This window comes from Plutella xylostella, chromosome 26, assembly GCF_932276165.1.
Source record: "Plutella xylostella chromosome 26, ilPluXylo3.1, whole genome shotgun sequence".
In the NCBI taxonomy this organism is placed as follows: Eukaryota; Metazoa; Arthropoda; class Insecta; order Lepidoptera; family Plutellidae; genus Plutella; species Plutella xylostella.
Window position 1 is genome coordinate 2438312 of NC_064006.1, and position 14009 is coordinate 2452320.

The following is a 14009-nucleotide window of genomic DNA, read 5'->3' on the forward strand; positions in this document are numbered from 1 at the left end:
ACTGTGACTAAGACAATTCTTATATATTCAGCAAGTTAATGATAATTTATAATACTTAAAAACCTGCATTATACCCTTTTATTACTATAAATAAACATTGATTTTGCTTGAAAAAGATGTTAAGAATATTAAACAAAATTAATAAATAATAGGGTCAATGAGTCAGTTGGCGGCCTAGTTGAGCACCCACTTTACTTTTACTAAAGTTATCTACTTGTATGATTAAAATAAAATAAATACCTTCAATTAGGTAATTATACCAGTAGGGTCAATGTGTTGGATGGCGGCCATAGGAGCACTAACACTATTTTAATTTAACTGAAATATTTGGATAAGATAAAATAAATATTTCCAAAGTGAATATTCATGCAATTTTACTTTTGATGGTTAAATGGATATCATTGACTATATATTGTTGACTGTGACCATGACAACTTTTACATATTCAGTGATTAATATTAATTTATTATACTTATTATTCTACTTTAATTCTGCTAATATAAATAATGATTGATTTGGGTTTGGATAAGATGTTGATAATATTAAACAAAATTTATAATTAGGGTCATTGAGGCGATTGGCGACTATAAGAGTTTCAACTGTATTCTATTCTAAATAAAATTTACTAAGTTTTGAATAAGACAGGAAAATATTTTCATAGTACATGAGTTACTTACTACCGATAAATAAATTGAAATGACTTCTTATCAGCTTGGGTAAAGGAAAGCAGTTGCTGAATTGGATTCTTCTTACAAACTTACCAATATACTATATACAGGAGGAGATGATGACAGTTAGTTATTAATAAGTAATGTTGAGCTTGACTGTGATGAAGTTAATTAGAGGCAGGGAAACCACCTCGAACAACTTGTAGGTACCATGGTAGATAAAAGCCAACATCGATAAAATATTAATTGTCACATAACTCTGAGATCTACAATATAGAGATACATTTGAGTGATTGCTCTTGACACAAGCTGAAATGGGAGATAATAATTATATTTTAATTACGTCCATTATTGGAAAACATTGTACTGTGACGATATACATGAGTAGACTCAGGAAATATCCGTGTCGAATAAATGTATAAGTAGACTCAGGAAATATCCGTGTCGAAAATACAAGAGTAGGCTCAGGAACTATCCGTGCCGAATTACTATTACACATTATTGATACATAAGTAGACTCAGGAAATATCCGTGTCGAATAAATGTATAAGTAGACTCAGGGAATATCCGTGTCGAAAATACAAGAGTAGGCTCAGGAACTATCCATGCCAAATAACTATTACATATTATGGATACAGAAGTAGGCTCAGGAACTATCCGTGCCGAATTACTATTACACATTATTGATACATAAGTAGACTCAGGAAATATCCGTGTCGAATAAATGTATAAGTAGACTCAGGGAATATCCGTGTCGAAAATACAAGAGTAGGCTCAGGAACTATCCGTGCCAAATAACTATTACATATTATGGATACAGAAGTAGGCTCAGGAACTATCCGTGCCGAATTACTATTACACATTATTGATACATAAGTCATAAGTAGACTCAGGAAATATCCGTGTCGAATAAATGTATAAGTAGACTCAGGGAATATCCGTGTCGAAAATACAAGAGTAGGCTCAGGAACTATCCGTGCCGAATAACTATTACATATTATGGATACAGAAGTAGACTCAGGAAATATCCGTGTCGAATAAATGCTTAAGTAGGCTCAGGAGATATCCGTGCCGAATTGTGAAGCTGAATAAAATATTATTAACATCGTCTGGATCCCAATCAATAGATCCTTTCCTAGGGACTGACTGACAAAAAAAAAACCAGTTTGAATAGAGCCAGTGGGCTAGAGAAGGTAGATGGGTCTGGTGGACGGATCTGGTCGTCCTTCATAGGGTGTGCGAGGCGGGGCGCACCTTCTATTCAAATTTAAAACCCTTTTTTATATATATATAATATATATTTTTAAATCACTCTCAATTATGTATATTTTTTAAGAAATAACTATTGCTTGAGCTTTGTTCTGTTGTCCTAAAATTTAGATAAACTAGGGATTATGAACTAGGGTTCTAGGGATTAGTGCTAGGGTAGGGATTCTCTCAACCTCCTAAAAGAACTTGAGTTACTTCGGCAATGTAGAGTCCTAACCGCTAGACTAGACGATCACGTATTGGCCAAACGAATAATGCAAAACACGTATACCGTTACAAGACTTCTCTTCAGTTCGTTTCAGTTTAGTTAGGGCGAAAAATACGTCTCAAATAGGTAGGTTAGAGTCGGAAGAGTCACTACAGGGGGGGGATATTACATAAAGCAGGACAGACTACTATTTTGATTGTCAGAGTCAACTGTCACTGTCAAGCCACAAGCCTCACTGACTGTTTTGTTTGGTTGTTTATTGGGTTGTTTCAATTTTGGTATTTATATTTGTTATTTTTGGATCGCAATGGAATCACAAAAAAGAGAGCGTTCGGCGAATTTTAATATTAATGAAGTTACTGTGTTAGTGAGTGGTAGATAAATTGTATTCAAACATGTCATAGAAAATAAAAAGACCGATGCAGCAACAAATAATAATTTTCTTCCATGCAGTCTGCATGGAAGAAAATTGAGTTTCTTTTAACTCCAGTGGTATAACCAGTCCGCTCATTGAAAATCCTTTAATTTAAGTACGAGGGCATCAAAAAAACAATGAAGAAGAAGTCGTAAGAAGAAGTCTTCCCTGCAAAGGCAGGAGATGTACAAAACTGGAGCTGGGCCCTCAAATGCTCCTTCATTTAACGATGTAGAAGAAAAGGTGTTAGGCATTTGCTCCAACATTAGCATTCAACGTATCCTTAATTTAAATTTAATGAATAAAAACTGAAAGAAATAACACCTATGTTTTATTATCAAGTACTGGATGGTTTCTCTCTTTTCTCCTCAGCCTATAGCCGTCCACTACTGGACATAGAAGATCATGCCGCCAAGCAGGAGGGATGTCTTAGATACTTAGGTATATGTAGCATAGGTTACCTACTTATCATAAAATGAAAAACTATAATGTACCTTAATATTTTATTATGAAGGAAGTGCTACTACATTCCTCTTTTTTTTTAAATTAATGCTTGAAAATAAATCAACATAATGTTTGTAGTCTGGCGCCTTTCGGCGATGAAATTCTTTTGCATCCCACATGCTGTAATGATCAGGCCTCGTTTTGACGACTCTGACTTTCCTTTCAACAGGATTAATACATTCGTTCATTACCTACTACCTCTTTTTCGATCGCCAAATCATCAATATCATCGAAAATATCCATTGAAAAGACGATTATTCTCTGCGCTTGTATAGTTTAGAATTGGTATAAACACAAAAAAGAACTTACTTAATAACCTCAAATGTCAAATTATCAATCGAATAAGCACTATCTGGCGGCTCAAGCAGCAGATAGATTTATTCTTCAGTTAACTGAGTTATTGGACGAATAAGTTCTATCTGACGGTTGAAAAATTCAATATTTCGCTATCTGTCGAATAAACGCTATCTGGTTGTCTATCTGAGCATTGAAAAATCGGCCCTTAATGACTTGATAACCATCAACTGGCAATCGTGATACCATTCGCATGCTATTCGGTATTTCGAGAATACTTCGTCTGCACGCACTTGCTAACAGTAGCCAAGTAGTTAGGTAATTGAGCTTCATCATACTAATACGATGTAGGTATTTTAAAGAAGAAAGAAATAAGTTAATCTGAAAAAGGCCAAAAGTGGCCGGAAATTCAATTAAAGTCAAGGTTGTTGTTGCCATATGTTCCAAAAATAAGTACCTATTGGCATAATAAACATTAATTTCTATTTAGTATTTTTAACGAGTTTTTTTATGTTCTTTTTAAACCATAATTATAGAGTCAGTTAAGACAATAATAACTAAAATCATACAGAAGATATATAATATATTATGCAAAATCTAATAATAATAAATTTAAATATTATTATTCTTTGAGACATTGGATTTTACTATGTTTTTTTTGCGCTTGAGAAAGACAGAGACACTTATCCATTGCTCCTCCTGTACATACTTTTTGAGACGTAAAATATCGTATTACCACGAAACAAGTACAAAATTCCACTCTAAAATTTCATACAGCTCAACTAAAAGCTCAGGGGGGTGCTCTATACAACGAAAAACGAAGTTTCGGATCGCTGCTGCGCGATCCACGACTCTATCTCGTAGTATAAAGCTGCGTACAGACCGGCCAAACGAACGCCAACGAACGGGTTTCGTTGACCTTCGTTGCTGCAATCTGTCCTGCACTCAGGAGTTTCTTGCCTCCGTTCTTCTCCTTAGACAGAAAGAGCCCCCCCTTATCCGAACGGAGAGTAATTTGTAAAAATTGACGTTAATCAGAAAATTTTATATTTGTACGATGAATAAAAAATTTTGACTTTGACTTTGATACTCGTAACGGTGAAGAGAGTTATCAACGAGATAGATAATAGCCCCGCTGTATTATGTATGATAAATATCCATCGTTGGGCGTCCGTTAGGTGTTCGTTGGGCCGGTCTGTACGCAGCTTTAAACGTGCAGATTGCACGACAACTCGTTCGTTCGTTTTTCGTCAGTATAGAGTAACCCTACTGAAACATCGGGCGGGTCCATTGTAAGGGGTATCTCATTGTTTCCCGTTTTTATATTCCCACCCATTGTGTGCAAACTGCTGTAATATAACACGGATAATGGAAGCACTAACTGTAATAGCTTCTTTTGTCGCCTGCCATCCTTTTTCGCGTGATTCGGTATTTGGATCTACCGTTTTGATCAGCCGGGCTGAAGCTAGCCACTTTTCATAGAACACTTTCCATTTCATAATAAATAATATTCTATTATGTACGAAAGGAGGCTCTCACGAACTTGTTTTGATAAATAATAATAATAATAATAATATAATAATAAACCTTTATTTCAGGCATCAGTGGCCCATATTATAAACTAAACACAATACATTTTTAAAATACAAAAATAATAGATAACATAATATACTTAATTATATCAAAAATAAAACTAACTAAACTCTAGCACTAGTAACAGGGGATTTAATAGTCTGTTTCGCCTCCCTGTAGCGACGGAAAACGATTCCCGCAGGCCAGAAGTCTTTGTCCAGGAGAACCTTCTGTTGGTCGGCGGGAACCCGAAGACGGAAGGACTTGAAGTCCGTCTGCTTGGCGGACTGCAGCCTCTCGATCGCCAGCACCTGGACTGGCTGTTCGGTGCGGCCGGCACTCCTCTCCTTAACATAGCGCATGATGTTATCATGCGCCATATTCGCATGGATGCGGGAGACTATAGGTATAAATTTTCGAATTCAAAATGTATTGAATCCTAATCCTAACTAATATTATAAATGCGAAAGTAACTGTGTCTGTCTGTCTGTCTGTCTGTTACTCTTTCACGCCAAAACTACTGAACGGATTTGAATGAAATTTGGTATACAATATGGTCTAGACCCTGAGAAAGAACATAGGCTTTTTATCCCGGAATTCCCACGGGAAAACTTTTTAAGGCGAAGCGAAGCTCGCGGGAACAGCTAGTTTTACAATAATTCGTAAATGCTACTTCGCGATACAGTCCCTGGATACGTTTGTCGCACCCTGGAAAGTCTGTCATGTTTTTAATGAAGAAACATCACTTTATACTTACAGGGTTTTAATTTGGATTTACAGATACTTTATTCTTATATTAGGAGTTTCTTTCGCCATTTCTTTCCTCCTTAATGACGGGGCCTTTGTGAAATGGTGGTAGATTATGACTTTTGACAAGTAATTCTTATATTCTATGTCGAAAAATAAACGAATTTCATTTCATTTCATATTTACTCCCTAAATGTTTCATTGTTTTGAGGTAGACCTCTTTTTAACCGACTTCGAAAAAAGGAGGAGGTTCTCAATTCGTCGGGATCTTTTTTTGCTTCAATGATTGAAACTTAAACTCCGCCCATCCGGTCGTTTAACAATTCTCGACGCATATTTTCTCAACCCGTAAACCTTCTTTATCACTTCCTGTCTTAATCCTGGCTTAAATTGGCGATAAAACTGGTATACAGTTTCATTTCCAAAGTGCCTTTTCCAATTGACTAATTAAGATGTGCTTAAGACTCGCATAAGCTAAAGGCCACAAACCTAATTTGGGGAGGCCGGTACATCTGGAAATGTGAAGGATAAAACCTTGAGGGAAATTAAGGGGGAAAAAAGGCCTTTTCACTGAAAGAATGTAATTAAATACTATAAACATACCTTTTCCGTTGGTGGTCGAGTTTTGAGTTTTTTAACGTTTGTTGTTATAAACTCCCGTAATTGGAACAAAAGTCTACACTCGTGGTCAAACTCGTATTTTAACCCTTCGAGCGCTTTTATGCATAAATTATTTTAAATTTTACTGTACTTACGTAGTATTTAAGAAAAAAAACCATGGTTATGGTTTCAATGGTGAACGTATTTTGTGAGATAAGCACTTTAGTAAGTTAGTAGTCGTATTTCACATACAATTAATTACAATCTCAGTTGTGAAACTGAAAACTGGCAGGGGTTCTAAGGGTAGATTAAAGATATACAAACAAGATGTGTCACATACAAAATATGGTTTACTGAAACTATTTTAAGTTAAACCTAATGACAACCGTTGTACCAATGAATAAGGTCACAAATCTTCTAACTGAACTTATTCAAAATAACGCGCTCAGTGCTAGTGCAGTGGGTTGTTATTTGTCCAAGAATCTTTTACTTTCACTCCATCTAGTTCTTATTAAATATCGTTGCCCCATAAATAAAAACTGTAATCGCCTGTCAACATTATGGGTGCGACTTTGTTTTATTAAATACATTATTATGGTGATCTAAGTTGAAATATTGTATAAAGAAATGTTTTATTACAAGCCCTTTTAGAGTGTTCCGACAATGGAAATGGCCATTGAGATTTCAGGATGCTTTTTATGGCTGCTATTAGAGAACCAATAAATTTGACCCGTTCAAGTGGAGAAACATTAAATTTCTTGATTACCGATGATTAATTTTGAAGGTCTAGGCGTGAGGTAAATGCTTGGTAAAGTACTGGACTTAATTGCTTGGTCTTTTTCATATCATTTATTTAGCTTCTTCTGTGTACCACTGTTGGGTAGGGAAAATTTACCTACCTATGACTGATAAAAAACGATTCATGATAAACAAATGAAACGGGGTGGTCTATTTAATATACCAGAAACATTTCTATGGAAAATAACTTCTATGAAATGTAGAACAAAGTTGTTCAGTGTGACTTGCTGAGTCACCAATTTATAAATTAAATTATTGTTCAGTGTTTACTATAGTTATCCTACAGGAACATAATTTTTCCTTTTACAATGATGAAAAAAATAAAGTCATATGTCATAATATAACAATATTTCCACGGAAACAGTCATAACCAAAATAAACTCAATTTTCACAATTGAGTTTTTTACGTGCCGCTTTATTATAATGTAATCCTATAATTTTCCAAAATAACGACTTATTTACAACTTAAGGGGTTAATGATGATGTTCTAATAAAGAAAATAACTCCGCAGGTCACATTATAGGTCGTAAACTTAAGCACTAATGTCACTTTTAATTGAGTTCTCCTTTAATTATCTTTAATGGATAATAGTTTTAGTTTTAATACTGTCTTCACATCTCTGGCATTACTGAAAACCTAGTTTAATTATAAAACTATTTTTTTATTGCAATTAAAATAAAGCTCATAAAAAGAGAAGACTTTTTTAAAATAATTGTTATCTAAACTTTTAGAATCGTATTTAAATGAATTTAGATCATATATTTAAGTATAAAAAAATACACACTTACATTTGTACACTTATATTTCATATTTGTGCAATAAAGTATCAAATAAATAAATAAATAAATAAATATACAGAGTTTTGAAAAATTTATAGTAAGCCAGAAGGGACAGTCACTATAGTCAGCCGCTTTCGGCTTAATTTACTCTATTTTTGTAACATTCTGTATAAGTAGAATTAGACCTCCATCCAGGTGATATAGGTTATGTAGAATATGTAGGTTATTTTATACCGACATTCCATGGGAAGCGAAGAAAAGCTCCAGACAAAAGATTAAGAAGTTATTCGTTATTCAATTTATGTTCATAATTCTTTTAATTTTCATATTATAAGCGGTGGAAGTTTTTAAATCTGAACATTAACTTTTAATTGGCTCTCGAATTGCTCGTCACGTAAATTATAACTTTTTAAATTCGCGGAAAACACGGATGGGGCAGGAGGGCACATGCAATACCGCTGTAGCTCCAGGAATAAGGAGACTAGCAATTTTATACATTCGCGAGCAATGAAAAAGTTCCACTCACAAAATGCCGACACCAAATTTATCCAAACATTTCATTTATAATTTTATCCTGCATATTATCATTGTGAGGGAAACCGTTGGCATGAAACCTGCACAATCACCTATAGTCTGTTTTTTTATCTCAGAAATTAGATTTACAGATTCTGCACGGTTCATCAACAGTCGATTTTACCGTGATTAAGTGACGTATCTATCTTCAATTTAGTGTCATGTCTCCCTGGTTATGCTCTAACCGAGAATGGAGAAAAAACAGACTTTAGATCCTAGATGCATTGTATTTTAAACGTTCCACATGCCATTGCTGTTCCATATTTATCTGGAAACATAGCTCGCTCAATATGTTCAAACCCACCATTCACCAACCACCTCTCCTCCTCAGGTAGTCCGCAAGCCAGTGATGCGGACAGCTCGCAACATGTTCATAGTGAACTTGGCGGTCTCCGACGCGCTGGTCTGCTGCATCGGCACCCCCCTGACCCTCATGGAGCTGCTGACGAAGCACTGGCCGCTGCCCGACTGGCCGAGTCTTTGTAAAGCTTGTGGTGCCATCCAGGCGATATCGATTTTCGTGTCCACGATTTCGATTACCGCGATCGCGCTGGATCGGTATCAGGTTAGTATTTTATTAGGAAAATACAATGAAAAGGTTCCACTTACAAAATGTCGATACCAAATGGTGCTAATAATTATGTTAAATGTACTTCTATATTGAAGACAGCGTTATCAAACTAGCTTTTCCGTTTAGGAGTAATTTAGTAGTATTGTCACTGGCACCTTTTTATTGCTCGTGAGTGTATTCAGGGGTTTTTAAGTTTCCCTGGGTGTATGTTTTTCCCTCATGGAGCTGTTGACCAAGCACTGGCCCCTGCCCGACTGGCCGAGTCTTTGTAAAGCTTGTGGTGCTATACAAGCGATATCGATTTTCGTGTCGACGATTTCGATTACCGCGATCGCGCTGGGTCGATATCAGGTTGGTATTTTTTTGGTTAGAAGAAAATACACGACCAATGAAAAAGTTGCATGTACAAAATGTCGGCAGCAAAAAAACATTTTTTTTTTAACATTTCATTCCATTTGTAATATATTATTTGGTGGTGTTGTCACTGGGACTTTTTCATTGCCCGAGAGTGTTCTTACAAAAGTGTTAAAGTAACCCAAAATGGCTTTCCCTTTTGTTTTCTAACTCCTTTGTTCTTCAATTTAAAAAAAAAACCAAGAAAAAATCTACCACCAAATTAAACGACCAACGAAGTTTCTATGAACAAGCCATTTTCTTTCACGAATTTTTAAAGTCAAAGAACAAAAGTTGCTCATAATGACCTTCTAAGTCACTCCCTTGACTTTCTATATTTAAACCCTCGCCTTTTTTAATCCCTGCAAAATTTATATTATTACGTAGCACACAAACAGCAAATGTAGTTAATTATGGAAATTATCGTGCGCAAACAATTATGATCTTTGCCACTTGGCATTACAAGTTACTCGGTACACTGAAATTTTGTTAACTCTCTTCAAATTGGGGCATGAAAAGAACTTTCAGAAAGTGAAAAGTAGGTGCTTTATTAAATAAGGTAACAGCTGTTTCCAAAGATTATAAGAGATCATAAGATTAACAGAGTTTAATGGAAACGGCTTGAGTTATTTAATTTAAGGATTTTCCTTGTTATCCTAAAACCATTGTTATTGTTCAATAGAAAGGGCCGGCGATCCGCACGTTTCCCATACAAATGTAATATCTAATTATTAAATGAGATTATTGTATTTAGGCAAGTCTTGTGGAAAGTTATTCGGGAGCTGAGAGAGGATATAATTATAGAGGAATATTCAAAAGTCCTAGAACATTAGTTATTCAGAACGTCCACTTTAGATTAAATAGTTACTCTGTATTATAGGAAATATTCAAAAGTCGTAGAACTTGTTAAGAATGATGCGTTTAGTCACCCTGTATACTTACATCGTACTAAGATAGGTACAACCTACCCATTTGTATAAAATATGATAGGTCCGAGTTTAAAAATAATTTCTTAAAAAACTAGTGGACGCTAGATTGTAATCAATAGAGTGCGACAACTACAACATGCAACTTACAGAAAAAAAAAGTTTATAAAGGCAACAATTTTATTATTCCTCGTAATCTTTTAACACAATATTAGTACGTTTTACTCTACTTAATTAATTTAGACTACAATTTTATTTAAGAGAACCAGACATTCAACACTAAAAGCAACATAACTCGCATAATAAGTAACTCTTGAACGGCTAAGACGATTTTCATAAAATATGGCTAAGAACACTCGTGATAACATAATGTCATAACGATTGACCTAGAAAAACAAATCGAAATTCGGTTCAGCTGTTTGGGAGCTACACTACCACAGACAGATATACCGACACGTTAAACTTATAATACACCTCTTTATGTTCAGAAGTAAAAAAAAGATACTTCCGTCTTTCACTCGTTGCGAAGCTAGCCTGGTCGTACTCTAATCAGGCTCGCATCCAACGACATCCGCTCTTTGAAGAGCCGACAAAGATTCTCTTGTGCTGTCCGTCTTGCAAGATGATATCGAGTAATTGAAAACCCACTGCGCCTTGTTACCAGTGGAGGAAAGAATTTATTTAATGGCATGATAAGTAGGACACTCTTCTAAATTTATAATATGAATAAAATTCTATTGAAAGGTTGTCTGGTAGAGGTTGCTAAAAGCAATAAGGTGTTTTTGTACTGTTTTATATTTATGTTCTTGTTTTTCGTGAATTGAATATTGCAGATTCAGAGATCAGTCATGTTGGTCAGTGAGTAGCATACTTATTGATTTTGTATGAACTTATATTTATTCAATTTATCTACATATTTATTGTACCATAAGAGTCTCGTGTTATGAACAGTATACAGCCACTCCAGCGATAAAGCCCCACTTAATATTGCTGATAAGAGCTATAAAACTAGATAAATTTAATTTACAGGCTACAACAACGTAACCTTGCACTTTGCATACAAAAATACATCGGTTATTGAATGAACGATCAATGGAATCCTCGTTTAACTACGACTTATAATATTTGCCACGAAACATCACACATTATGAAGTTTTCAGAAACTGTTCATATAGAAACCACTCGAAACGATGTGTGGTCTAGGCTACCGCGCCGAAGATTCTAATGTGATCAAGCGCTTAAAAAAAAATTTAAAAAATTAAAAATTGTTTATTTCAAAACTTTCTTAATTTTAACAAATACAAGGTAAAGGCCTCCTATTAAGTATAAAAATACCTGTGCCAGGAGGTCTCGCTCTCCATAACAAAAATAAAATAATAATACTGCACAGTTAAGAAATAAACTTTAAGAGAAAAGAATAGAAGCTTAATGTGAAGTGAAGGTATGGCACCAGATATGGATTGGATATCCATAACATAGCACATCCCCTAGTGGAAAGATATTCTTAGACAGGTAGCCATTAGTGATTGAATTAGATAGGCCACCGATAGAAAATGTTGGCACTTCTAGGAAGAGGTCTTTGCCCAGCAGTAGATGTGTAGTGGTCGTAATGAAATACCTAGTTATACATGATATTTTCTCTTTAAAATACATACCTATTTACCTACTTCAAATATACTCTTACATAGTTCACGCGAATGCATGCAATGAATTTATATTAAATTTTATGTTACCAAAATCATTTTTCCCAAGAGACTGCGGCTCTGAAAAGCATCCAATATCCTTAAGTAAGTTTAATCCATTTCTATGCCAAAATTCTTCAAAAGCTTCCAGCTTCAGTGCTTTAACCAAAGATTTTTTAATACGACCTAGATGGAGTGTCAGTGCAGAAGAAACTTCACGACAAATAACACCCCACTTCTAACACCAAGCTCTTCTTTGATTAGTTGTCACTAGGTTGAACGAAACGGTTTGATAGGAAACGAAATGCGGACGACCGAATGGCGTAGTGGTTAGTGACCCTGACTACTGAGCCGATGGTCCCGGGTTCGATTCCCGGCTGGGGCAGATATTTGTTTAAACACAGATATTTGTTCTCGGGTCTTGGATGTGCCCGTAAAATGGCAATAGGCCCGCCCCCTATTACATTGGGACTAACATAACACTCTGGCGAAAAGTGGGTGCAGCAATGCACCTCTGCCTACCCCGCAAGGGAGTACATTAGTACAAGGCGTGAGTGCGTGTGTGTGAAATGCGGACAGTTTTTTTGCATAGTTTTTGTATAGCTGCGTACAGACCGGCCCAACGAACGCCAACGAACGGGTATCGTTTACCTTCGTTGCTGCAATCTGCCCTGTATTATGTATGATAATTATATCCATCGTTGGGCGTTCGTTGGGCCGGTCTGTACGCAGCTTTAGTGACACACTATCTTGCTCGTATATCGTTAATGTATAGCTTAACATTTAAAGTATATGCCTGTTTCACAATATCAGGAGCGTCGGATTTAATTATGCAGGCAATAAGTGTCAAAATTTAACAGATAGACGGAGTTGTTTACGCATTTACAATATTAATAATCGAGTAAAATTTAATTAAACATTCTTGCCGCACCTTTAGAACAAGTTTAGAAAATTAATACGGATACGTATTTTCTTGCACGTCATTTCGCGAATACTTGGAGAAGATTTTACTTGCAAACAAAATTTTCCGTGAATCTGTAATGAAATGTTATAGAGGGTGTTTTCTTCAGCTAACGAGAAATAGGCTATGTTCATTTTACGAGGCTATCTTTTATGCACACGAAGCGTAAACACGATCGTTCTGAATTTGCCACGCTAAAACCCCCCTTCTACCGCTAGTAATAAGGGTCTTTTGGAATGATATGATCAGCACGTGCAAAGCTCTCGTTCAACCTGTAATATTTAACGGTTCTGAGAGTGTCTTTCCCGAATTCAAAGCCGATGTGTATTGGTTTTGAACATGCTGTATAATATATTAGTTAGACAGATTGATTTGGTGTAAAATCCAGACTGGTTTTCTTGCAATTTATTTATACTGACTTGCATTATAAACACCCACGCCTTGTGAAGTAGGTATTAACGATACGTTCACACGGCTGCAAAGGTATCTGGCCGCTGCTGGTGAGAAGACTACAAATCACTTGCACTATAATATGTAATATTATTATAAAATGCGTGTGAATCGGGGTTTTACAGGTTTTAGATATCGAGCGATGTCTGTTAGCTTAGATGGCTGACGATGTTTAAATTTTTTTGAACAGTCATAGAACGAACCGATCATTATTATTATTATGTCGTTAGCTATTTCATATTTTCTTAGTAAGTAATTAAGTTACTTAACCAAATATTCTGTATAATCTGCATTAATTGAATTGCACATTTTTTGGTTGTGTGGCGTGTTTCGAATGTTTCACAAAGTCAGGTTATCGTTAAGAGCTATGCATTGGTTGTGCGATAATAATATTAATACTTGGAATTATGGAGTGGGTGTACATACATGAGGTACTCAATGTTCAATTTCAATATTACTCTGAAATAAAATGAGCAAGTACTGAAAGATATTTTATCTGTAAATATCGGATATAAACAAACTTTTTTTGTGGCAGTTTTGGGAAAAACGCTTTCAATTATTATTATAATTTTTTTCAATGGCGGCGCTAGTCCTGGTTA

General features: G+C 35.4%; 1 protein-coding gene across 1 annotated transcript in view; it reads left to right on the top strand.

Moving 5' to 3' along the window:
• LOC105394857 (neuropeptide F receptor) overlaps positions 1-14009 on the top strand; it is a 63231-nt gene that overhangs the window by 47631 nt on the left and 1591 nt on the right. Inside the window, exon 3 of the mRNA XM_048630514.1 lies at positions 8759-8992. Within this exon, the coding sequence (XP_048486471.1) occupies positions 8759-8992 (234 nt within the window). The remainder of the gene's footprint in view (positions 1-8758; positions 8993-14009) is intronic.